This window comes from Neopsephotus bourkii, unplaced genomic scaffold (assembly GCF_033783945.1).
Source record: "Neopsephotus bourkii isolate Nb327-2 ecotype Australia unplaced genomic scaffold, CSIRO-AGI_Nbou_v1 NB_234, whole genome shotgun sequence".
Classification (NCBI taxonomy): Eukaryota; Metazoa; Chordata; class Aves; order Psittaciformes; family Psittacidae; genus Neopsephotus; species Neopsephotus bourkii.
Window position 1 is genome coordinate 11,260,376 of NW_026900744.1, and position 27,327 is coordinate 11,287,702.

At 43.2% G+C, this 27,327-nt stretch overlaps 1 protein-coding gene across 5 annotated transcripts in view; it reads right to left on the reverse strand.

Moving 5' to 3' along the window:
- The window catches only part of FARP2 (FERM, ARH/RhoGEF and pleckstrin domain protein 2), a 73,387-nt gene extending 47,520 nt beyond the window's left edge, over nt 1-25,867 (reverse strand). For all 5 annotated transcript variants that reach the window (XR_009724194.1, XR_009724193.1, XM_061345266.1 and 2 more), the window contains exons 1-4: nt 25,750-25,867; nt 21,001-21,234; nt 2,510-2,614; nt 1,116-1,158 (exon numbers count right to left, since the gene is read on the reverse strand). Coding sequence is in view for 3 of the 5 variants with exons in the window: in XM_061345266.1 (XP_061201250.1) it covers nt 1,116-1,158; nt 2,510-2,614; nt 21,001-21,204 (352 nt within the window). In the remaining 2 variants the exon portion in view is untranslated. The remainder of the gene's footprint in view (nt 1-1,115; nt 1,159-2,509; nt 2,615-21,000; nt 21,235-25,749) is intronic.
- Between the last annotated feature and the right edge of the window lie 1,460 nt (nt 25,868-27,327).

Sequence of the window (27,327 nt, forward strand, 5' to 3'; positions counted from 1 at the left end):
GGTTGAAATTGGGTGGAAATAGAGTGGAAGTATTATATACCCATTCTAAGAAAGCCTTCTTTTATAGGTGGCTTAGCTCTTTTGCTTAAAAACAATGTCATTAAAAGTTAAAAATATGACCTTCAAGTTAAAAAACAAATCTAGGTGGAATTGGTGATATTTTTATTTTCTGGCAATCAGTTTTGGGTAGAAGAGTAACTCAGAACTACCTCCCAGTACTAATTTTCCACATTTTTCAATTAAGATTTTGAAAGGAGTAGGAATCCATCACACCCCTCCTGATCTTGTTTTTCCACAAAGCCCTACACAAACAGAAAACAAGCAAGCAGCTTAACCCTGTTCTAAGGGGAAAAAAGAAAGTTGGATCTAATCTTTCAACATCTGAAGAACTATCATACCGTATTCAACTATTTTTAGCCTTTAAAGTGCATCTGGCATTACTTTTTGGAGTAGCATAAAGCAAGGATAGCACTGCTATTGCAATATCCTCCTGGCAAAAGAGCAGAAACAAATTTCACAACCAAAGCAAAGAGGACTCTGAAGCTGCAGCCGTGCACTGGGTGGGCAATCCCTACTACTCTCTTAGTAAAAGTGCTCCAGAGGTCACTGAGAGATTTTTTGAGAATGACTTGGGAATACCCACCCACTGAAATGCCCTGTGTGTCAGCAAGCTCCGAGTGCGGTTTTGTTTCAGCCCTTCTGAAAGGTGTATCAGCTCTCGGACAGGACTTCGCTACAGCAGAGGCTGCCTCCTCCCATACAATGGGTGTAACAAGGCAGAATATTCCTTTTTCTTTTCACCAAAAGACAACACATCTTACAAAAGCTCACAAAGAGCAAGTGTTAAGTTTCCCTTCAATGTAACGCCAGCTGACCCAATCTATCTAGATATTTATCACACAGAAAGAAGCCTACCTTCAGTAAGTTTCCATTCCACCCACCACATACTACATATTAAAAACATCAGGTTTGCATGCCCGAACAGGAACGACTATCACCCCTACCAAGTACAATTTTCAGGGAAGCATAACCAGTAAATCAAGTAGTAATTGTGAAAACAACCCACGTAAAGCAGATGCAAATTAAGAAAAACTTCCTTTTTAAAAAGTACTTACGTCGTACTTGCTTAATAACAGGTTTCATAGGCTCCAGCCAAATCTGAAATTAAAGAGAAAAAAATTACAAACTGACATTGCTATTTGAATACAATATGAAAACATCAAAAGGAAATTCAAATCAAGCAGTAATTTATGAGTAGGCATTTCTTCCTCACTGCAGTATGGCAGCAATTCCCTTGCTTTAAAAAAAGTGTACTTATCTATTTAATTTGACATTTATCATGCATCAATAGAAAAACCACCGATCTGTGCTTAAAGCTCATCTGGACAGAAGAAGAGCCAAGTCAGCAAAAGCAACACCAGCCCTGCTAAGAAGACAGAAATCATGCCAAAACACACACTGTGCACAGGAGCCAGGCTACAGAGTTACAGAAGGTCTGGAGAACATGATAAGGTCCAATTTTTTTTTTCCCTTTCTATCTCTCTTACTTACCAGCTTAAGCATTTTCACTCAGTATTAACTTCCCACATTTTTTTCTCTTCTGACAAGCACATTCTTAAAGAAAGACAACTGCTGTTCTTGAAAAAGAATCATCCATAAAACTAACACTATTCTGGATGCTCAACTTCTCTTTTCCCCCATCCCTCTAAAACATAAATTGTAACAAGACAATTTTTTTGGTCCTTACTAGTTACTTCTCTGTCTGAGAGAGAGCTGAGGATCTGAAGAACATTATCAGATGCAGAAACACTGGATGCTCTGCAGAAGAAATAGAAACTAAACAAGCTTTACTGTATTTCCTTGGCTCAAGACCAGTGCGTATTAATGCTATCAGCATTCTTTATGTTTCAGTGACATTTTCTGCGTGCGAATCCTAAAACCAGAAAAAGTAAGAGGAAAAAAAGAAGAAAAAGACACAGTTTTGGGAACATTTTCTAGTTTAGAAGTCACATTGTCCTCTTTGCATGGTACTAGGAGGCTTACAGAGTGTCAGTATTTATCTAGATCAATGATTTGAAAAGCTTGCAGGTCTATGTTTGCTGAAGTTTGTATTTATTAGAAAAGCGCTTCATAATGACTCTTAAGGGAAATTACCTGAAGACACCAAAATCACACAGTGTAATGCCATTTTGTAAGTGCTCCATGGACTACACTTTGAGCTATGTTTCCCATGTCAGAGGGAAGGAGGATTTCATTCATGTCCCTAAAAGTGGGAACACCAGCAACTACTTAACTGCTTTATACATTTACTTAAGATTTAACAAGTAGTAGAATCTGATTCCTCACCTCTGCTTTGTTAGTTGTTGTTCTGGCGAGCGAAGCAGATTTATAAGAATGAAAGAGATAATCCTACAGGAAACTCCAGCAGACTTTGAAACTTTTGACATGCAACCAACCACACTCACCCCATGTTTTTATTATACCAAATTCATCAGGGAGCTGTACATACCCAATATGACTGGATATTCTGGAACTCAATCCCAAAGTAGTCTGATTCAATCAAATTCAGATGCTTGTAAACTTCAGCCAATAAAGTCTGGCCATAACATTTTGACTGGAAAAAAAAAAAATACAATGAGATTAATATGAGTAAGTTTACAGCAAAATAATAAGTAAAAAATTATAGCATCTTTAGAAACTACAGAAAAATCTCTCAAAGTTTTTTCACATTATTCTTGTTTCTGTAACATGCAAACATCCAATACACAGGCATGACCCCATGCAAACCACTTCCACAGAAGGACTCAATCTGGAAGGGGTCACTTGAGGTCTACATCCAGCCTCCTGCTCAAAGCTGGGTCAGCTATGAGACCAGACTAGATCAGTTACACACTATTTGCAGCTCCTTCCATAAACCAGCATCATTTGTTTGTGTAGCTGGACAGTGTGGCTCTTCCCCAGTTAGAGTGGGCTGAAGCAGGGGCCAAAACCCCCTTGCTCATACCAACATCAGGGACCACATGGCCCCCTGCAACTTTCACACCAGCAAGTCTTGAAACCTGGACAGATGCTCTGAGTGCATCCAAGACAGCCAAGAAAGGCTGGCACAGGGCAGTTTACACCCAAACAGGATTTCACTGCTGACCTAGAAATCCACAGCCAGCCTCAGGGGAAAGCAAGAGCTGCAGAAGCAGCCTTCACTGGACCAGCCTGACCACTGCCAGGAATCATGAGAACTAAGCAGAGCTGCTCATCACAGCACATTCAAGGCCTTTGTTCATAGAACTAGAACTCGGCTTCTGCAAGAGGAAGTAGCAGTAGCAGTGTGTGCTTGCAGCCCAGAAACCAGCCATGCCCAAGGCTGCATCAAAAGGAGCGTGACCAGTAGGTCAAGGGAGGGGATTCTCCCCATACTCCAGTCTCAAGAGACTTTTTATAATGGCCTGTAGTACCAGGACAAGGGGGAATGGCTTTAAGATAACAGAGGGGAGATGGAGATTAGGTATTAGGAAGAAGTTCTTCCCTGTGAGGGTGGTGAGACACTGGCACAGAGAAGCTGGGGCTACCCACCCCTGGCAGTGTTCAAGGACAGGCTGGATAGGGCTTTCAGCAACCTGATTTCGTGGAAGGTGTCCCTGCCCGTGGCAGGGGGCTGGAACTGGATGAGCTTTAGGGTCTGTTCCAATCTGAACAATTCCATGGTTCTATGAACATCTTAGAAATACCCTAACTTTTTCCTTATAACAGTGTTCAAGAAAAGCCAAGGTGATAGTATTTATTCTGTTAATAACGGGAAGGCTACATTTCCCTGCAAAGAAACCAGCGGGAACCTAACACCGCCCTCTCACACCATGATTTCCGTGCAGTCATTTGCTATGAATCCCTCACAAAACTATGAAACTAGCCCTTTTCACAGTCTAGTTGAGGGCAAAGCCACAAAGGCTAGCAGGGTACAGTGGGAGGTAGCACAGTCACTGATACCCACATTCTACCTTGGACCATGAAGTAATCCTACAACTATGGCAACTCCTCCCTCCAACAGAACATGCCTCAGGCATTCATGCCACTGAAGTCTTGTTTACTGGAGAAGTCAGAGTGACGGAAGACTCTATCACTTTCTCATCAAAGCAAGCACACAGCTCTGTAGTTGACTCTTTAAATTCAGAACAGTCCTTGAAAGTATTAGGCAGTATAATAAATTAGTAATAGAATTAGAATAACTTAATAAAATGAAATGAAACAATCTAGTAGAGAGAATGGGCCACGTCAGGTCAGAACAAAGAGGGTTTTGAAAAATAAAAAAGATGGTGAAAGCTGGGGAAATTGTTTCACATTACTGAGATGCATAAAAATTCAGGAGTAATTGCTTCTTACAGGACAGAGATTAACTGTTGATGTTTTAAAAACTGTGCAGTACAGCTAAATACATCTGTACCACTTAAAAAAGAAAAACTTCAGTGAGGAAGAAGTATGACGGCTGTGGAGTACGGCAAATCTGACACAGCTTTGGTAGTCACACTGACGTGAATGGACCTGTCTGAATCCAATGCTATAACCAAGGAGGAAAGGCCAGAAACAAGACAGAGAACAATAAGAGTTTGGCTCTTCCTTCTCACATATGTTACCCCTGTAAGGGTAACCATGGGTGTGAAGCACAGATGAGGTGAATTCACCTGGCATAAACACAATTCATTCAGAAAGCTTCTTGGTATCATGCTGTATCAGGCCACTGATGCTGAAAACCCCAAACAAAACTGCAAGTCAGGAGAAATGATACAGCTCTTCATCGCTTCAGTGGATAAAAAGCTGTCTGGCTGAGAGGTGACACAATGTGATGAGGAGTGCTCTCCTCTTTCTGGGCAAGTTTTGTGATGTCTAAAATGCCTTTTTTTTTTTTTTTTTTTTTGTAAGAACACAATTGGATTTATTTTTTTTTTAGCCAAAATCTGTGCTTGAAGAAGAGTCTGTTGGTTTGGGTTTTACTTCTTAAATGACAAGAATGAAATGAGGAATGATACGGGTAATGGTAAGCTGCATCTTCAGTAGGTAACATTCTTGCTCTTCTGTCTACAGGCCCGCTCCTCAGGCATGTTACAGACTCTGTACCACAAGACACACGTGCTCCTCGAGAAAGGCACTTTGAAAATTAAATCCTTAACTTTCAAATGAAATACATTTCTTGCTTTGCACTTGTGAATAAATCTTAATACACTAACCAGGAAAAAAAATCCTTAAATACAGTAGCATCTTTCTTTTTTTTTTTTTTTTGTTTTTAAGGTGCTTATACCCATGCATTTATTATCACTGTATTCCTATTGTTCACAGGCACCAGAGATTTGAGAAAGGAATACTTTTTAGCCAGCAATATTTGTGGGGATGCAGCGATACCATGACCCACCTCACATACTTCCACCTGTAGAAGATGGGACACGCCAGCCTGGCTTTTCATAGATAGAGCTATTAATCCCTAGAAGCTATTGAACAGATGTCCTGTGACCTCAGGTCTCTGGCTTCTCATTTGTGAAATAAGCAGTAACTCTGGTTCCAAACACCTTCTGTTAGCACTAATACACTTGGATTAATTTGTGAAAGTCATCTGCTAACAGACAAGTTTTACAGTCAACTGTGTGCTCTGTCGATTAAGGAAACTGTGTCGTGTCCATGGCTAGTTATACACAGGCATTAATATCAGATAATAATACATGGGTTCCTCCGATGTGCAGCATTTAAACAGAGTTACACCTCTGTGGCTCCATCAAGTTCCATGCCTGATGACAGCCCAGCTGCCTTCATTCTCCCATACCCCTGGCACCTCTCTCCTTCCATTAGACATGAAGAAATTAAGACGGTTGGAGCTGGGAGCACTTTGTAACTGATCAAATTACAAAGGTGTCATCCAAATGTTAGAAGTGTAAAATTATTCTGAATGGTCCATCAGCAATGATTTTGGGTTTTATTTACAATAACAAGTTAAAAAAAACCTCATTCTAAGTTGACTGATTTCATAGTGCTTCCTTCAAAATATAAAGCAAAAATACCAATGTCCCATTTTAAAAGAACAGTATTGATTTTATTTTATTTTTAAATTAAAATGGGTTACAAAAGCTTGAGACAGAACACAAGCTGTTATTATTATGTCTCAAGTGCTGTGGGAAAACTCTTCTTAGCTCCTCAGATTACTTATTACATTTATAATCACCCTTCCCAAAAAGCTTTAAAAAGTTTTGAAGTGGACAAAATGAAAGTTACAGAGTGGGCAGCTCCACATCACTGTTTAACCTGCATGGAAGCAGCACAAAGCAAAATCTTTCAATTAAGCACTTAATTACTGTAATTCTGACGTCAGGGCAAGAAGTTGCATGAATGTGTCTCAGAAAGGTCCTGTTTTCAATACAAATTCCCAACACGGCATACTTCCCATTCCAAACTTCTCAATTACTCTTTATATTCTGCCCAGACAGCAACAGCTGATATTACTGAGTTACTCATTTATTCCAGACAAAAAAGAAACAGGGGGAAAATTAAATTGGCAGCTACCAAAAGTCTTCCCTAGTAACCCAGCTCAATGGCAATTCCCTACTCGCACACAGGAGGAGTAATGTCTTCAGACCGTGCCCAGTGCTAAACCAGCATCAGGCAGGAATTGAAACTAATAGGAACAAACATTTCAAGCTTACGTTCCTGGACTGAAGGAGGTGTCTGTAGTTTTTACTCGGAAAAGTAAACACATTCATTGTTAACAATCTGTAGGACAGAACAGTAAAATAGAAATCATGACAAAATAAGTTAAATGACAGTTATTTTTGTTTTTTCATCCGAGTTGTTTCCTATTTTCCCAAATATCACTACCTACATGGCAGATCCTCCATCTGCCATAGCATTTTAGTTTAGGAAAACAGAAAAAAAACCTAGGAATGCACAACCTGTGATTTTCAGTAGACCATAGTTCAGTATTATTAGAACCAATTCTTTCTTTGTAACTCCCATGTCCACTTATTTTAACTTAAAAACCTAAACCCCCCAGTATTTTCATAATGAGTAGTAATGTCATATTCCAAAATGGACAAACTGCTCTTGCTCAGACTTTCAAAAACCAAAATCCACTTCTGGCAGCAGCCAGGCTGGGGAGGTGGAAAATGTATGTCAATCCAAACCCAATAGTTTGGGAACAAAAGAACTGTAAAGCAGAGGAATAAAACAGAAAAAACTCTGCTGCAGACAGAGGAGGCACTTCCGCAAACACCAGCTGACCTTGGAGTTTGTGTTACAGAAATCTGCAGTCCTTGAAAGACTAAATCCTCCAGTAAACAATGTATCTGCATGAGAGTTTATATTTGACATCAGCACTGACAAGCAGCCAACACTGAGTGCTCCATGAGCAGCCAAAGAGGAACATCAGCAAGGAAAGAAACTGATTGCAACAAAGACTCCTTCACCATTCACAGGTATTTTTATTCTTCCTTCTTTTGGTGCCCTTTAGTGATCTTCTTAATGAAAAAGTGATTTCTCACCTTTTGACAAATTAAAAAATAAAATAAAATCAGCAGCTAAGCACAGACTTAGTAACTAAGTTACACCAGACTTGTTATTTCCTTTCTTAACCAAAAATATACAAACATCTCAGTGAGCTTATAGCTCTGTTTATCTAGAGCCCCTTTGTAATCTGTTAGATCTCTGTCCAAATGCAGTGTGATACATAAAAAATGCCTCCAAAACTCCCTATTAATAACTGTCATTGATGCCACATATAAACAAAAACTGCATTTATGGATACAGGGTGTACGTTTAAACCACATTAGAAAGAAGGAAATAATACAAGATGGGCAAGGAAGCCCATTCATTAACTTTTTATTTCATGACCTTAGGGCTCTACATCAAGTTTTTAATCCACAGACTAGAAAAGTAAGAATTGACTTATTTTTCAGTACTTTATTTGGTCCTTCGATTTTGATTGGAACAAGTAACTTGGATGAAAATGGCTCCTGCCTCCTTACAAAAATGGGTAGTGGTAACAACAGATGTATCAAACTCTGGTTTCATGTGCTCAACCAAATACTGATTAAAAACTATTTCATTTTGCTTATCTGAAACATTTAACTTTCAGCTTCAAGTATTTCAAATTTTCTTTTCATCCTTTGCGAAGAAAATAGTATTTTAAGTACATGTATTTGTTTTATTCACTCATATACTGACAGGACCCAACTACAGATTGTTTTACTGTATACAACACCAGAGAGTTTGCAGTGCATTTAACAACTCACAGAGCATTGCATGCACACCCTGTGATGCAGGGGGATTTGACAGTCTCATTCAAGGTGCTCCACACTGCTTCACACCCTTACAGTCTGTAACTGCCACTTACTGAAGATGATGAACCAGACTTCTTCCAGAATTGGGTCAAGAGCTACAGGAATCAACCCAGCACAAACATAAGTTTGTGAAATTTCTTCCAGTTTTATACCCTAGCCATGGGGACAAACTTTTATCTGCACCTGAGGCAGCACGGTCCAGCTGCCAGCACACCAGAGCTTTCCCATTTGCAGCAGAAGCCTTCCTACGCTGTGCCAGGTCAGACTAAGCTTGGAGCAGCCTGCTCTAGTAGGAGGTGTCCCTGCCCATGGCAGGGACTTGCAACTGGATGAGCTTTAAGGTCCCTTCCAACCTAAACCATTCTGTGATTCTGTGAGCCCTGGCTCCTCCCAAGCTTATCACCAGACCTCATTTCCCACACCCACAGTCTGCAACCACGGTGCCAGCAGCACAGCCACCAGAAAGTGCTGCTGTCGGAGCAACATGAACATCCACATCTGCGCCAAGATGCAGCCTTGTGGCATTTCTTAGTTCATGGTCACAAGACTGAACTTTGGGAATGCACTGCATCTTGAATATTACTTTGTAACGTCTTCACAAATTCATATCACTTGTTCAGCCTGGAGAAGAGGTGGCTCTGGGGAGACCTTAGAGCAGCTGCCAGCACTTAAAGGGGCTGGCTGGCAAGAAATCTGGAGAGGAGCTTTTGACAAGGGCCTGTAGTGACAGGACAAGGGGGAATGGCTTTGGGCTGACAGAGAGGAGATTTACACTAGATACTGGGGAAAAATTCTTCCCTGTGAGGGTGCTGAGGCCCTGGCACAGGTTGCCCAGGGAAGCTGTGGCTGCCCCATCCCTGGCAGTGCTCAAGGCCAGGTTGGATGGGGCTTGGAGCAACCTGGTCTAGTGGAAGGTGTCCCTGCCCATGGCAGGGGGTTAGAACTGGATGAGCTTCAAGGTCCCTTCCAACACAAACCAGTCTGAGACTCTGTGATTTTTATCTTGTAAACATATGCTGGGTGGTTGGTTTTTTTTCTTCTTAATTATTGTGTGTCATAGTATTTCTACATGGCAGTGAAATCCAATTTACTTGCATATGGAAGCTGTAAAGCCAAATATAAATTCCTGACCTATTTTAAATTACATTATTACATTGCATATTGGGGATAATTTTTTGTTTTAAGAAAAATATTTCCAAGACTCCCCCCTCATATTTGCCAGACAAATTATTCTAGAAATTCAAACCTCTGTCTCATTTGCATATAGTCAGCTTTAAAACCGGTGATCATTTAAAGGCTCAAGCAGTGTTAAAGCACTTCGATGCCAAATGAACTGACTCTACCTAACAAACACGCTTTTCCAGAGTGGGTAGAATTGCTGGATGCCTGAAAGCAAGAAAGCAGTATTTTCTTGACAAGGGAAAAGATCCTCAAGACAAGAGTGAATTATGTGAACAAGATCGGGAAATGTATACTTAAGCAGACAGCACGCAGAGACAGAAAACATTCTCAAGTTTCAAAAGTGCTCTTGTGCTGAAATAACTGGAGCACTCTAAATAAAACACACTGAGCTCAGGGAAAAACAAAATGGCACCACTGTTAACACAGTGGTCAACCAACACGTGTTCCCCAAGTGTTCTATACACAACACACAGAAAAGCCACACAGAGCAGAAATTCGTGGTCGCTTTCATTACTTGGAGAGGAAAACATAAACCCCCAATGCCTCTTGTTCATACAGCGCTCTAAACCACCTGGAGAACAGGTAAGTCACACAAACTAAAACCCTGTACCACATCACTGGAAAGCATTTCACAGGATGCCACCACTTTACAATTTGGCACCAGAGTTGATGCTTGCTAATAATTAAACATTCAGACAACAGCGGCAACAGTATCATGGAAAGCAGCTGCTTTGGAGAGGCTGATCCCATGCTGCAGCCAGGATCACAGCAGTGACAATGCCAGAAAACTGCACTAGCTGTGATGCTAGGGCTTTTTTTACAACATGAACTATTTTGGGGCAACCTGATCTAGTTCAAGGTGTCCCTGCTCATGGCAGGGGGTTGAATAGATGACCTTTGAAGGTCCATTCCAACCCCAACTATTCAATGATACTATGATTCAAATAATCTGCAAAGGGCCAGAGCATTGCAACACTCAGAGTCTTCCTCAAACATCGCTTGCACACTTGAAAAGGCTCAGCAACGCCAGCATGCTATGTTAAAGACCTGCACTATTTCAAGCCTATAAACAACTTGGTTGCTGAAATATCCACGGTCAGATACAAGTGCCTAGTTACAAAAACTACCTGCTGTCAAAATGTGCAGTATGCCATTATTAGCCATTCCCAAAACCACGCCTTTTTTAACTTCGAGAGTTTAAGGCTCATAACATAACATCTTAAGTACCTCCTTCGTTCATGCAAGCTGTAAACCTGTATAATAAAGCTAAGAAACTAGAAGTTAGAAGACTATGAATTCATTTCCCCCTCCACACCCTGAACTTTGCTACACACTTGTACAAACCACTAAGTCTATTTCCTCTAACATGCCTGGCCACTTCATATATTTAGACTGTAAGTAGAAACTTGCACTGCATCATTTCATATTCTTCTACATATATATAAATAAAACCACTGAGTTTTAAGTAATTTTAAACACAGACAATACTGTGCTTCCCTTTGTTCATAAAAAAAGATTACCAAAACTGCAAGTCTTTCTCCACTAATTATCTTGTGCCTCAAAACCCTCACCCGTGCCCACATCAACCAGATTTGATCTGAGCTTTCCCTGTGAGATGTTCTGGTACTCCACAGTGGCACATCACTTTGAAGAAGCCTTCCTGAAGAAAATAGTTAAAAAAAAGCAAGGAAATAAGATGGTCATGAGAAATTCTTTGCAGAAGTTAGGTGTTTGTGCAAAATCAAAACTGTACCAACTGTCCCATCACTCCCCACTGTACTTTGATCAGAAGCTCAATATCATGGCAATGGGTTAATAAATATCTACAGGCCAAGATAAGGTCAAAGCTTTATTAACTTCCCCCTTGCCAGAAGGAGTCTTTCCTACATCTCTGGCTTCGAGTTAGCTAGCTGAGAAGCAGGGCAAGAGGTGCAGTGATGCTCATACCTTCATGATTTCAGTTCACACAGCTCTAACCCACAGTTTCTACAAAGCCCACTTTCGTCTTTTTTAAACTAATACAGGCATTTTACCACTACAGTTGTATTAAAAAGGCATCACAAGTTCTACTACACCTGAAAAGAGAAAACTAAGGAGCAATATACTCCAATTTAGACAACCTGATTTTTTGTTTCCCCTCGACATTTTGTACCTGTGGGTTTTGACCATGCAGCTCAGGTCAAGGCAGCACACGCTGAAGCTGTTCAAAGAATTCCATGAGTTTCTGTGAACTCACAATATAGACCACTTGGCCTTTTCTTTTAAAACTCTTAACTTTACTAATGAATTACAGATAAACGGATCTTCCCCCCTCCATATCCAACATCACAGTCTTGAAAAGTACATCTTTTCCACTACGTATCATCACCACATCAGAGGGTTTTTTTAATATTCAGTTTATATGGTCCACCTCTTACACAAGTAAGCAACACTACCCTTGAATTTTGTTGCAAGGAGAAACAGATGACACAGAGGTATGCTTTTGCAACCCTATCTATTTAAATGCATGTTCACAAGGCTGTGCTTCTCAACGTCAAGTCCTTTTTTTTTAGTAGGCACTAACCTAAAATTTCTCTGAACTGCCCCTTAGCACACTGCATTTCTGTGGCTGTCTTTAGCTGACTGTGGGTTTCATGGGTTTGGGTTGGGTTTTTTTCCCTTTCAGGCTCCATATATTCTACAGAACTATCCATCTGCTGACTCAGTTTTGAATGTCACCCATGCCCAGAGGAGGCTTCCAGATAACTTCCTTTTTTTTTTTTGTTTAGCTCCTGAATGCAGCATTTCTTCCAGTTGTTTTGCTAGAATCACAGAATAGTTTGGGTTGGAAGGCACCTTCAAAGATCATCTAGTCCAATGCCTCTGCAATGAGCAGGGACATCTTCAGCTCTATCAAGTTGCTCAGAACCATATCCAGCCTGGCCCTGAATGTCTCCAGGGATGAATGGCTGATTTTCACTGTCCTTTGATTATGAGAAGAGAAATGAGCACGTGCACTCTGCAGAAGTGTTTAAGAAATTAGCACTATTTCCTTTCTTTATTAGTGACAATGACACATTACTGGAATTGGTGAGGAAATCTTTTTTCTTTGCAAGGTTGTATATGAGTTACTTCAGAAGCATCCTAAAGGAACTAAGTACAAGAATTGTACTACTGCGTGTATGCCAATAGCATTATGTTATGCACTGGTTTACCTCATCAGATCTCATCCAGACAGAACAATTACGGACAGAAAGTTCTCAGTATGTATATAATAAAGAGAGCTTAAAAAGAGTTCAGCTCTACATCAGCTCAGTGTTAAGCTAACTAAATGTGGCTCTCATACTGTTTCTCGGGAGGCTGTACAAGAGCAGCTTTTCATCCATGAACTTCATGTGGTGAAGCAGACTCGCCATAGCACAGAACAGCACAGCCATACAGTTACAAATTTAGTCTATTCATTCATACTTCAAGGACTGTGATAACATTTGACCACCATTTTACTAAATGGTTTCTGTGCTTTCAGTTACAATATGTGCACTTTTCATACAGGAATATTCAGTGTTTCTCCTTTACTGCAGTATAACTCAATTTTCACATGATGGGACATCTCATGCAAAGAGAACTGTGAGGTACTAAAATTGCTTTTATATTGCAATTTAAGTTCACATCTTCCCTTAAAACAACAACAACAAAAAACCCAACCCAAATGTCTGGCTGCAGTTTCACCTTTCCCCACCCAATACCACATTCCTACATAGCATCAAAAAAGTCAAGCCCCCAGACACAAAATAACAGGTCTTAAAAAATATGTAGTGGAATCAAGCAGTACTCAAATTGCAAAGCTTCAGTTACTTTTTTTTTAAAGCCTATAATAACTTCAAATTTTCAATAGTGAATTACTTACTTTCTCTTCTGAGGTCAGACAAAAATAAGTCCTAAGGCAGCTTATTTGCCATATTTAGGAGAGTCAAACCGGAGCAATGACAAACATCTGGCTATGATTCTTTCTGGAATTTTGACTATTTCTTCCTGGCCAGGGAAGAAAAAACACTGAGCTGACTAACACGGCATCTCGATTCCTTCAGCAGAGAGCTTAATAGGATTCAGAAGCAGCCTGTCCCCCTGCTTCCCACATATTTAAGCTGTTAATACTTTTACAGCACAGAGGGGGGAAAAAAGCCTTTATGAAAGGAAGGTCTAAGCAGGCGAACGGAGAGGCAGAAGGGCAGCCTGTGCCTGGCTCTGCCAGACAGCCAGCAGCAGGCTGACCCATCCTGCTGGGAGGTGTGGTGCTGTAACACTGGTGACACGCTCAAGGCTTGCCATGGCCCACCATAAGCATGGCCTCTCTGAAACAGCATTTCAGAGTAAACGTTTTTCAGTGCCCATGACACGCTCTCCATTTTTAGCAGATGCATCTTTCTTACTTAAAACTGCTCAATAACAGCATTTTAAGCTGCAGAATTTCTGATTCAGCCCCAGAAGAGTTCTTAGGGATATTATCATTGCTGTAAGAAGCTACTGATAAGCAGGATTTTCCAATATGCCTTGAGCTGAAAACACTCTCTCCAAACCACAGGAAGTCACAAGGCACGTACAAGCTGTTAGATTGCTTCCTCTGCTGTCCCAAAAACCTCCCACGCTCCCAGCCCACTAACTTGTTTCAGGGCCCCCCACTGCAGTGAGTCGTAGGCACAGGCTCCAGTGGCGGGTCAGAAAAACAGGCATCTGAAGAGGTGCCATTGTCATGACACTTTTTCAACTACGGATGCCTGCAAACTGCACAAACACCAGAATCACTAAACACAGCTATTCTATTCCAAAACCCATGGAGAGAAAGTAGTTTTGCACTTTCAATAATGCAGTTGTAAATTTAAATAAAGCAAGGAAGAGCTGCATAGGTGGCCAGCAAAGACAGCACTGCTATCAGAGTAATCATCGATTAGTTGTTTTCAAGTTAATATAGAGTAAGTCACTTAAACTCTGTAGCAATACAACAGTGAGTTTAACAGGGTTGATCAGTAAACTCCAAAATACACAGGAGCAGTGAAAGGAGAATACCTAATAAAAAATATGGGAGGGGAGCGTAATCTTATTTGATGAGCCTGTTCCCATGAAGGGCAGTGGAGCAGAGTGTTTCTCTCCCAGAGAGTCCACTGGTGTCAGGGGAGGTATACACTGCACAGCACTGCAGGGATATGAAACATGCACTGTCTTCCATGTACGTGGTGAGAAAACGAGGAAAGATACAACCACCCTCAAGAAACAGTTATGCAAAAGGAAACAACAGGCCTGGCAGAAATACAGAAAATAGGAAAAATTACGACAAAACCAAAAGCATTTTCCTAAGGCCAAGCTTCACGTTCTGAGGCACCAGAAGGCTTGCACTAGCCTGAGCCACAGAGAAAGCCTTCAACAATACTTAACTTCACAGCATGGTGAGGCTGCCTGACAAAACCAAATTCCCAGCACAAGAAACAGTCATTAGTTGAAATCTAAGGCAAATTCAAACCAACATAAAGCTAACTTGTGTTATTAACATGTGAATAACAGCAAGACTCATGTTTTATTGAGAAGCAAGTTACTTCATTATATATACAAAAAAGAACAAACATAATTGTGTACTCAAAGCAACCTGGCAAGGAATAGCATGTAAGGAAAAAGAATCTAGTTTAAGTTTTCCCACTGAGTACAGCAGGCAGGCAGACTCTCTTGGTCTTGCTGAGTGCAAAGAACTGTGCTATGATTTTATGATGGCTATTACAGTTCTACAGAATTCAATCTCCAGCAGGTGAAAAGAGAGCAGAATTCAACTATAATATATTCTGATTCATAAGTATTTATCACTCCCAAATTTTAGTTTATGTTCAAGAAGGAGAAGAGGAAGCACATGCAATTGAAGAGGTGCTGAGTTCTCCCCAAACAGTTTGGTAACCTTGAAGCACAATAATCTAAACTTCTTTTTCTGGGGCACTTCCTCATAGCACAGAGCATAATTCATGAAAGAAAGTAAGCACACATTTCCTACACAAGGAGCAACACAAGGACCAAATATGAAACATCACATTATGGCACCAATTCCATTAAATGTCTTACAAATTAATGCAAAGAGAAAACTGGGTGAGAGAGGCAGATGCTGCAGTCCGCCTGTATACAGGGCCCAAAAAAGTATTGCATTTGAGAAAGCTGCAAGTCTGACCCCCTTCTTGTTGACTAAACCTGCTATTTCACTTACCAGGATTTTAATACAGCACCAGGCTCTCATCTACCATCAGTGCCACTGTTATTCAGCTATGCTGTGCAAAAAGACCCCTTGTTTCCTCTAACTCAGGGGCATGTGCAGTACTCCAGATCATATGTCTCTGTGATACACTCCTCTTCCAACCCTACTACAAATCAGTGCAAAAACTTTCAGCAGGTATAATTCACAACTTCCTGCACCCTAAATTCTTATAGCCTAAGTTGTCCCTTGTTACAGTACATTTTATTGTTTTCTGTAGCCAGCACCTGACAAGTATGATTTCATCAAGTGGTCATTTTGGTGAATGAAACCTAGCTCAGGCCCTTCTACTTAAGACTCTGTACGTATTTTTATGCTGATCAAAGGCCTCCCAAGTATATTCTCTTAAGAAAATCAGGAAAGCTGGCAGAATTCCTATGATAAACCCCTGATTACTTTGAAGTGTGCCACTGTCTGAATTAAACTGAATTTTCTGATCATGCATTTCATAGTCTGCAAACCCACCAATTTGGACAGACTTCACTTGGAGGCAGGAGGATGGGTACCCCATGATATGGCATATGCAAGATTTCAACTGACTGCACAAGCTGGCTGTAAAAAGGGAAAAAGGAAAAAAAACAAACCAACTCATGAAAATAATTACTATTCCAGCCTAGCTCTCGATGAACGCTTCATTCTCTTTTCTGTTTTGTGACTGAAAGGAGAGAACACATATACCCACTGTTCAGTTTTTTGTAGTCTAGAAAACACTTGATCATTTCTCCATTCCCGAACATTCAAAACAGATTCCCTGCAGAAGAGCTCTGCTCTAGCACACTTGATGGAATAGCTGCTTCTTACTGATTAACAAAATACATAGCTAGAAAAAACCCTTTACAGTACAGATGGTGAAAGTAGAGGCAGTGGATTTTAGATCAAAGGTAATGACATGTAGCTAGACTGAACTTTTAGCACACTGTTCTAGATGCAGTAACATCATGAAGTAAAGACTGGCCTTTCTTATTTTGCTCTTGTCCCATCCATTATGCCACTTTATCAGCCTTTCTTCTTGCTCTTTGGCAAGTTAAAAAACTCAAGCAATAAGGAAGAGCTACCAAATTAGAGTATCCACGAACACCTGCCAGAGATAAGCAAGTGGTTTAAGTGCATCTTGGAGAAAGAAGGGGATAACAAGAAAAAGCTGCATGGATTAAATCCTTACTGTGGCTACTATATATCCTGTAGGGTTAAAATTGCTGATGTGGCTCATTTTAGCTTCACAAGCAAGGCAGTAAACAGGGCTCCTGCATCAGCTTCCCTACTGCATTGCACAGAGAAGGTCCCTCTCCAGAAGCTGACCACTTTGCCACATCTTCTCCATGGACACACCCCTTTTCTCAGTAAAAAGTTATTTGCCATGGCTCTTTAAGACAGATGGAAAACAACTTGAACTCAGGGGGAAGGGAATGCCTTTTTGCCATAAGCTACATCTCCATCAGAAAGCAGTGCCAACAACATCTATGACAAAGGCCTCAGTGTCCCACTACACTTAAAATCATTGCTGAACTGAATCAGTAACCAGAAACTCCATGACACAGGTAATGAAGGGGACACCACCTCTTGTTTCCACACCCAGGGAACAAAACTGCAAAAGCAAAGTAGAGTGGGCAAGCAGTACTGCAATCACAGCTTCAAACCCTCTGGGGCAGATGTTTAATCATTAATTTCTCTCCTTGCTGCTTTAAGAACGTATCTCTGCTAGTGCACACCGCCTATTCTGCAATGCGGCCAACTTTTCCTAATTCTTGCCCTCAATCCTCATGTGAAAAAACCAACTGTCACAAGCAGCAGTCAGCAGTTACTGCTATCCCACCAGTCCACCAGACAAATTAGGTGGCAGAGGATTACAAATTAATACCTCTTCCCTGTTTGCCATCCTTTGCTACTTCAAGTGGACAAAAATGAAAAGTAATCTAGGCAGTGTGTAGCATGACTAATGCTGCAGTTGCTGACCACAGACCTCTTCATTCTCGATGCTCTACAGATGAACAAAGGATGACCCCTTCTAAACTCACGGTTTACATCAGGCAAAAGTTTTAAGTTGTTCAGTTCCCCATGAAGTAGTATATTAACTATGGCCACAGCACACTAGTTGCCCAAATACAGGTGTTTCTGTGGATGTTGTAACAAGAGAGAGATTTCTAGGTAAAAAGAGAAAACTAACACAGTTCCTAATTATGGGAATCCTCTCGTCATGATGGGAGAAAACAATAAAGGTACAGCATTGTGGTCCCATTAGGGGATGGAGCCAAGTACATGCAAGAGAATATAGGTACAGCGCTGAAGGACCTTGAAAACAGAGATAAGCAACCTACGTTTGAAGCTACAGAGACTGGGAGTCAAGTGAAGCAATGCAAGAAATTGCCAGGCAGTAGGAGGAACTGCTGGGAATAATCTGGCGGGTTGACTCATACTGCAACATGCAAAACAGGTAAATTTGCAGCAAGATGGTGCAACATCCTGGACCTGGGTCAGGGCAATCCCAAGCACAAATACAGGCCGGGCAGAGACTGGACTGAGAGCAGCCCTGAGGAGGACTAGGGGGAGATCCTCCCTGCAGTCCTGCGTACAACTCTGGGGCCCCAACAAAAGAGGGACATGGAGCTGCCCGAGTGAGTCCAGAGAAGGCCACGAAGATGTTCCAGGGACTGGAGCACCTCTGCTATGGAGACAGGATGAGAGAGCTGGGCTTGTTCAGCCGGAGAAGAGAAGGCTCCGGAGAGACCTTAGAGCAGCTTCCAGTGCCTAAAGGGGCTGACAAGAAATTTGGAGAGGGGCTTTTTACAAAGACATATAGTGACAGGACAAGGAGGGATGGCTTTGGGCTGACAGAGGGGAGATCTAGATAAGATATTAGGAAAAAATTGTTCACTATGAGGGTGGTGAGATAGTGTCACAGGTTGCCCAGAGAAGCTGTGGCTGCCCCATCCCTGGCAGTGTTCAAGGCCAGGTTGGATGGGGCTTGAAGCACCTGGTCTAGTGGAAGGTGTCCCTGCCCATGGCAGGGAGTTGGAACTGGATGAGCTTTAGGGACCATTCCAACCCAAACCGTTCTGTGATTCTATGACAGTGATTAAGACTGAAGAGGATTCAAGCCAACAAGGTGATCACAGCAACAAAGGCATGAAACTAGGTGTTCCTGGACGGTAGCTGTTTAGTTAAAGAGTAACACCCTAGAGGCTTTACAAAGTGAATGTAATGAAGGATTTGGAAGTGAATAGAAACTACATTACTGGTCAGAGAGGTGAGAATGGAGTGTAATTCGCAGTGGTAAAAAGAAAAATAGTGTGAGGAATTTATGTTTTTTACAAGCAGAGACTGACGTTGACATGTGAGTATCAAACCTAAGTTTCATCAGGCAAAAGCTGACTTTATTCAGAGGCAAGAGACAGTCAAGAGTTAAAACATTCAGCTGAGCCACAGCTGAATCTACATTTGGTGGCAAGACTAACAACAAAGTGCTGTAGGATAAGACAAGGGGTTAAGGATGGAGCTAAACTGGAACTGCAAAGGAAGCCAGACAGCAATGAAGATAGCTGGAAGCATACACAGTCAAGGCTGCTCCAGCAGGCAAAGGAGAATCAGGTCATGACAGTTTCAAAAAACATGGTATTGTGAAAGTAGTGAACTTACCAAGCACAGAGAGGAACTAAGGGGAACCAAGGAGGCTCAGAGGTTAGAAGTTAGCAGAGAAGACAGCACAGAGCTCCAGGATGGGACGGCAGGGCCACCCAAGCAATTCTCATCAGCGTGAAAAAGGATTCTGAGGTTAAGATTTGAGTGTAGTCAAAGGATTCCCTTCAGGCGTAGATCAAAGCCAGTAAAGCAGGCTTTGACTGTCAGAAAGAGCCAGGTGAGAGTTAAAGATGAAGATGGTAAGGGAAGTGGAAATTTCCATGAAAAGAGCAAACAAAATTGCTATAAATGTGGCAAGGAAGAGAAGGAAAGCATCTATGCTAATATACAGGAGATTTGCAGTCACTGACTTCATGTAAAAAAGCAAGAAGTAGGAGTTATAAATTCTTTCTTGATTTTAAGAGCTTCTAGTGGACTTGCACCAATTTTCAAAATTACAGGGTTGGAGGGGTGGGTTGTTTGAGTTTTTTCTTCTCTTTTAAAATCAGAACACAAAAGCACCAAAATCTACACCAACTTGGGGAAAAAAATCCCTAACCCACACTTCAAAAGACCCTGTCAGAAGTTGTTTTAAATATTCTAACATAATTAAAGCAAAACAAGAAAACACACACAAAAACCAGCTTATTGTGTGCTATGCAGTAAATGAGGGATGGAAGAGTCTGCTGCAGCCTCTGTGTCCTCAGGTGGGAGGATACAGGCACAGCCTCACACTTAACCAGAAACTAATTGGATTTCATGTTTGAGAGTTGAACAGCTGGACAGCAATCTGCAGAAGACATCCCCAAAAGCCACTCATTCTTCAGAGCTTCACAGACATCTTTTTCAATCTATTTGACTTCACAGAAAAACCTGTTTAAGTCTATGCCACAAACCAAGGATATGAGTGCCATTTATAAAGTCAATTTGATACTAATGTAGAGCAACCAATAACTGATTATCTTTACTAGAACAAGCTTTTTTCTAACAACACATCTTTACTCAAGCTACAATTAATGCTGAGAATGAAAAAAGAATTTGCAGAACAAAAATCTGTCATTGTTTAAAACCAGAACCACCCAACTTGAGCATGGTTTGTATTTCTTAAGGCAGATTTCCCCAGCTGCTATGCAAGCATACTTTTAAATACAAATCTTCAGAAACATCCCTCTGCCTCCCTCCCAAAGTGTGGCAACAAGCAAAAACTTTCAAAGAGGAGGAAGTTTACTTGAAAAGGATACAAACCTCTTCAAGTAATTAATAAAAAATAGTAACTAATAAAAACCCCTCTTCTGCTCTCCCAGCTGCCAAACAGACAAAGCTCAGGAAAGCAAGAAGTTCAGGAGAAGGCAGCTGGTGGTTCCCCAAAGCAAGTAACAGTTAAAGCTCTTTATTACAGTACGTGCTTATATTTAAAATCTGTTAAACACACAAAACAACTGTTAGATTAAAAAAAAACAAAACAAACAAGATGTACTACTCATTTAACTACTGGTAATTAGGTAAAATCCCTACAGGAATCTTCATTGAGATATTGCCTCAAAACATCCCAGCTCTGTATAGCAGCACATCTGTGGACTTTACATTATTAGAGGCTAAGTGTACTTGAAATCAGGCTTAAACATCTCTTACCTCAATGTCAAGTACTTCCACTGTGTTGTCCAGCATCTTTATTTTGATCGGCAGGTCCCGCTCCTGTGTTTTGGCAGGCAATGATGCCATTGCAGTGGAGAGGTTCTGTCCTGGCTCCAAGGTACTCACTCCCATAGTCTTCTGGACACCCAAACGAGAGCCGGGAGTCTGCAGGACCCTATATGTTCCTTCTATCTCTCCCATCTTTCAACATTGAGAACAGTCTAAAGAAACCTGGAAGAAAATGGAGGATTACAGCCTGAAAGATAGTTTTCCAAAAATGTCCCATATAAAAATACTACCCACTGAAGCACAGTCGCACACAAAGTCCTTATATAACACTCTTCATCCCACTATCAAACCCAGTAATAAAGCTGATGAAACTCTGGTCAGAAATCCAGCTGCTGGGAAGAAAAACAAGTGGCAAAAAAAAAAACCTATTACAAAACATGGTTAGGAAACAGGATACTCAAACCTGTCACCTTTACCTTCCTTACACATTGACATTTGAATTTCCAGTTCATTTTTCTGCCAATTTAGGTCCCTAAACCAGATCACCACAAGCAGCATGAGCACTGTAGACACCACAAGGAAAGCTGCAGGCAGAAAAGGGTAAGTCAGGACTCTGCCTTTCACTGGTACCTGGCCGTCCCATTAACTTTGTGACAACAAGGTTGTACCACACCCCAAGATAACAGGAACAATAAACTTTCTTTATCCCTCCAAATGATGAGTCATGCAAAACTGTAACTGCTTCAACCAATGCTGGCAGCTCAGAGCCTTCATCATGCAGATTTCTGCACAGATAACAGTTCTGCACCTTATTAGCAAACCTTTGCTGTACCCAGATTAAGTCAGTAGGCAAAAATCTCAGTTACAGAAATCCACGCTAGTTCCAGCAGGCCAACTCCTACATCATGATCCTTACTTCCATGGTTTGGTGGCAGTTGTTGCAGAGCAAATGTTTAATTTGACATGGGGGGAAAAACAGCCTGCATGTCTCTTCCTGGCTCTCCCACACCGCGGGAGCAGAGGCAGTATATGGGCATAGATTGCAGTGGGGTCTACAAGAACAAGAGGCACGTGTGCTAAGGATGCAGTGTGCCCAACAAAGCCACTACCCCACTCTCACCACTGGCATGAAGGATTTGGCAACCATGTACAAGGCATTCAGCAGAAACACACAGAGGAACATCTCAGCTCTTCAGTGCTTCTGGGTGCATTTCCCAAATACCGTACTATGCCTGAACAATCAAAAATATGTGGATACTGACACTGGGACAGCCTTCACATGGCCACCACACTACAAAAAATTCAGTGAAGTGTTAGATTGTTTCCTAATAAACGTGTTTTGTCCAAAAAGGAGAGAGGCAGATCATGAAAACATTCCTTTGTCTCTCTACACTTTGAGTAGGTAGGCAGCCTGCTGTGGGGATCTAAATGGAGCCAGGGTTACATATTGTTAAAAACTGGGGAGTGGTGGGGGTGGTGGTATTAGGTTTTTATCCTTGCACACATTAGGATTGGTCAAACATCTTCCTGGCTTGCAGACCAGTGGGTTTCAAGACTTCTTTTCACACTTGCAGACCCCCTCATGAGAGGGGACAGATGCCTCCTACCTGATTACGCCTACCACAGGCTTGATTGGCTTAGCAGTCCCTCAGAGGCCACATGAGTACTGCAGAGCCCTCCTGAGCAGCACAGCTCAAGACCACTACAGAGATGCCTCCAAGTCTTCCAGCTGATGACACACAACAAGAAAGCATGAAAAGGACAGTCTTAACCTTAGAAGCGTGTGTACACAGCTCAGTGCTCAACCTACAAGTTGCAGACAATTTCTGCTCATTTGTCACCTTTCACAGACCGCCTTGTGCACATCATTTCACTGAACTTCTAGATTTCAGACTTTAAAACCAGCACCACCACAAGAAGAATCAGCAGAGACAATTGCCCAGGTTACACCTTTAACTGCTAACCTGGAGAGAAACCAACAGAATCATAGTATGGTTTGGGCTGGAAGGGACCTTAAAGTTCATACAGTTCCAATCCCCTGCCATGGGCAGGGACACTTTCCACTATAATAGATGGCTCAAGGCACCATCCAATATGGCTTGGTGTTATCCGTATCCCCTTGATACTGCATCCCTTAGAACTTAACTGTACGGTAAGATTTTGCTAAGCCATTCAGATGCTTACAAGCAACTGAAGTTGCCCAGAATGAGTTATGCTCCTCAGCAGGCTATTACACAACCACTCTTAAAATTAGCACTCTGTGACCACATTCATCCCGCTCTGAACAAACATCTACTAGAAAGGATGGACACTGCAGGAACCCAAAAGGAAAAAGATGCGAATGCTGACAGAAGCTGTGCAAGGAGCAGCCCCATAGCACAGAGGCTTCTGCAGCCTCCCCTCTGGCTGAAGCCCGCTGGCTCCTGAAGGCAAGGCAGGAAGACGCCCCAGCTCCACACTAAATGAGGAGCTCCTGGGTACTTTTGCTAGCTCTAGTTACCAGCCAGGAGAGACCAAAGTCATGTCAAATGGAAACTGCAGATGTCAGAGTCCTTCCCCACAGGAAAAGTGAATTCAGCAGCGCTTGGCCTCACATCTTGCTGATGACACATTTCTAAAAATATTTACCACTGGACTAGTCCCCATCCAGCATATATCCACATTTTGAAGGTCTAACAGGCACCTCGGCAGAAACACATGCAGCAGAACTAAGCCACGTTTCCCAGGGAAAGCAGTGCCCTGACCGCTGCGGGGCAGCTGAGAGGATCTCAATACATCCAGCTCCCTCCTAGTGCACACTACCAATGCAGTTGGAATCAGTACAAATCCCCAGCCAGCCTGGTCTGCTCCAGCTGCCTCAAAAACCAAAACTGGGAGGAATATTAACCAACCCAAGCATTGTTTCCAGTTCACAATCAATTTTAGTTGCATCCCATGTTTTCTGTAAGCTGGCTACATACAACATTTCTTAACAAAAACCATCATGCCATGATTTAGGAAGCATTTCAGTTAAAGGAGCTGACTAAATGAAAGGCAGAGCAAAATTAAACAGCGAAGCCTGAGGTAGGCTGCAAGCACTGGGAAGAATGAGAGGCTCTACGGACAACGGGCAGAGCAGAAAAAGTGTCCAAGAGCGCTGAGAGCCTCCTATCAACCCCAGGCCAGCCAGAAGGAGGTCTCATTTACCTTCTCACCAATGCAAAACTAAAATGCAATGTTAGTACTTCTACAAAAAAAAGAAAATCTCTCTTGCACTCACCCACCCTGAGCTTCTTTGCACCAAGTGCTTATCCTGGTAATTTCCTATAAACTTGGGCCAGGCATCAAAGCTAAGTCAGCCCCTGAAGCCCAGTGACAGAATGACTGCCACTTTCAGCCTCCAATGAAAGAACAAATGGAACAAAGCTTAGAACATTTACGTAGCTTTTTTTGTTGCCTTTTTGAAATAGCTTTGAAGCCACAATGAATTTTGTCTTCTACTTGAATGAAATAAACTTACTTTTTCAGAAGCAAGACTGTTTTCCAGCCAGCAACAAATCTGGACAGGCAGCTTACATCTGCACATATGCAAGGTACCAAGGGCTTTCAAAGAAACTCCTCCAAGTATAGTGCCTTTTGGTCAGTGACAGGTCACTATAACATTCCATCCCTCACCTATGTAGAAGGCTGGACTGAAGTAACATCAGTTTCCCAGCTCCCTGGTCTGAACAGAGCAATCCCTGCTTCCCGTAAGAAGGGATCCCCTCCATCTGCACATAGTGGAACCCCATATGGAACAGCAAAGGAGCACTCTTAGAGAGAAGTGCTTCCTGAAAATTTCAGAGATGCTTTCAAATCAGGTCCTTTCAGTACACCAGAAGCAAAGTTTCATCTTTTACCTTTTTTACTAGGCAACAACAAACCACTAATGTCACTAAACCAAGCTGGCACCAACTGATGCATCCAACAACTGCAGCCAAGAGTGAAGACCAAGTGCTCAGCTGCACCAGGAGACAAACATCTCCTTGAAACCCAGTCCCCTAACTTCTCTAACAAACACCATCCCATCCCTCATCACAACCACAAAAGGGGTCTTACAGCTCTTTCCTGCACTGCTGTACCCTGCAGCACTGCTTATGTGGAAGGAGCTGGAGACACAGGTAGGATGCAGAAGGTCTGCGGCTTCTTTCTGCCAAATGAATGGGGCTTCAGGGACGCTTCTTTAACCTGATCACAGGGCATCAGCAGGGCGGCGCAGCACGACCCCCTGCACTGCGCCCGGCGAGCTCCGAGGGTCCCTCGCAGGGAGGCAGATGCAGAGCGCAGGGCATGGGCCGGGGCGCAGGTGCTCCAACACTCCCAGTCCGAGCAGGAAGTGCCGGAGCCGCCCAGGCCAGACCCTGGGAAGCATCCCGGGGAAGGCGCTCCCGAGCCCGCCAGCCAGAGCCCGCGGCCCCACGGCTGCAGGAGCGACCACCGCAGACTCTCCGGCGACGCTGGCAGGGCCGAGCGCGGCCCTCACGCGAAAGCTTCTACCCGGACCCGCAGCGCACGACAGCGGCCGCGGGCGGCGGAAGCGTCGGACGCACGGACAGGCCGGGCCGAGCCAGCAGCCCCGCTCCACGGCCCGCCCAGGGGCTGCGGGTCCCGCTCGGCTCCCGGCCCGCCGCCCGCTCCCCCAGCCCGGCCCGCGGAGCCCACTGTCAGGAACGGCTTGGGGCCGTCCCGCGGGGAACACCGCACCGCGCCGTGCCTCACCTCAGCGCCTACGGCCGCGCCGGGCCGGGCGGTGCCGGCCGCCGTCCCACCGCGCGCCGCCGCAGCCACCCCGTCCCCGCGCACCCCGCACGCAACAGCCCCGCCCATTGACTGGGCGGGGCGGGGCCTCGGTCCCTCAGGCGGCGCGGCCCGGTCCGGCACCACGGCGGGCGCAGCTCAGCTCCTCCCGCCGCCGGGACCCACGGGGAGCGTCGGCACCGGAGGGACCCGCGCTGTGGGTGCGGGAGCCCCGGCCTCTGCGCAAGAATGAACCCAATCCCTTCTTCCGAGCATGTCGTGCTCCTGATCTCACGCAGGGCTGCTGTGGCACTCTTGTCCGTGTCCAATCAGTTCTGCCAGCCCTTTAGTATTATTTAAAAAACAAACACAAAAAAAGCCACCAAAACGTTTGTTTTCCAACGTGAGCAGGGTGCCGGGGGTTGGAACCTTTAACGTTATTTATGCCAAATCTCTTCCTGTCGGAGCTGAAGAACAGTTAGCTCGCAGAAAGGCTGCCCGTCGCCCCTGCCCCGAAGAGGGGAACACACAATCACACAGCCACACATACCAAAGCACCCACGGCCAGCAGATGCTCTGCCCAGGGGTACGAAACACTGGCAAATCCCATTTGCACAGGTGAGCGGTGCTCAGGTAAAATATCATTACATGAAGCAGTCCCTAACATTCAGGCAACAAAGCTCATGTGTTTCTCTCTGAATAATAAACATTTTAGTTCTCGTTTAGTTAGCTTTCAGACAGATTTTAAATAGAGATACGAAAAGCCACAGCACTACAGAAGAGGGGAGAAGATACAAGTGCTGCACCCACATGCTAAGATCCAACACAGATGGCTGAAGACCATCAGAACATCCCCTTCCTCCCTCTCCAGCCAGCAAGGCCATCAGTAACACCAAGAACCAAATGAGATAAGAAATTGAACACAGGGTGAACAGAGCTCTGCCCAAACAGACCTCTGCATCTCCTGGCTTCAGAGGCTGACTGATGACAAGAATCACAGAATCCCAGACTGGTTTGGGTTAGAAAGAGCCTTAAAGCTCATCCAGTTCCAACCCCCTGCCATGGGCAGGGACACCTTCCCCTAGACCAGGTTGCTCCAAGCCTCATCCAACCTGGCCTTGAACACTGCCAGGGATGGTGCAGCCACAGCTTCTCTGGGCAACCTGTGCCAGGGCCTCAGCACCCTCACAGGGAAGAATTTCTTCCTCATGTCTAATCTAAATCTCTCCTCTGTCAACTTAGAGCCATTCCCCCTTGTCCTGTCCCTAAAGATCAGAGTACTTCCCCAAAAGGACTGCTTTTGACAAAGCCCTCCAATCCCCTGAGGTACCACGTCACTAAAGCCTGCTTTTCAAGATGAGTAGCAACAGAAATGAGAGAAATATTCGTATCTCTCTAGGAATGGATTGATGGCCAATAGCCCAAGAAATGTGAAGAGCCACCTTGCTTCTGAGAACTTGACCTTTTCACAGCAATTTGAAAAACAAAGTATTAGCATAGCACGTGACTTTTATATTAAACAAAACACACAATTCATGCAGAACAGCCCTTTCAACCTGG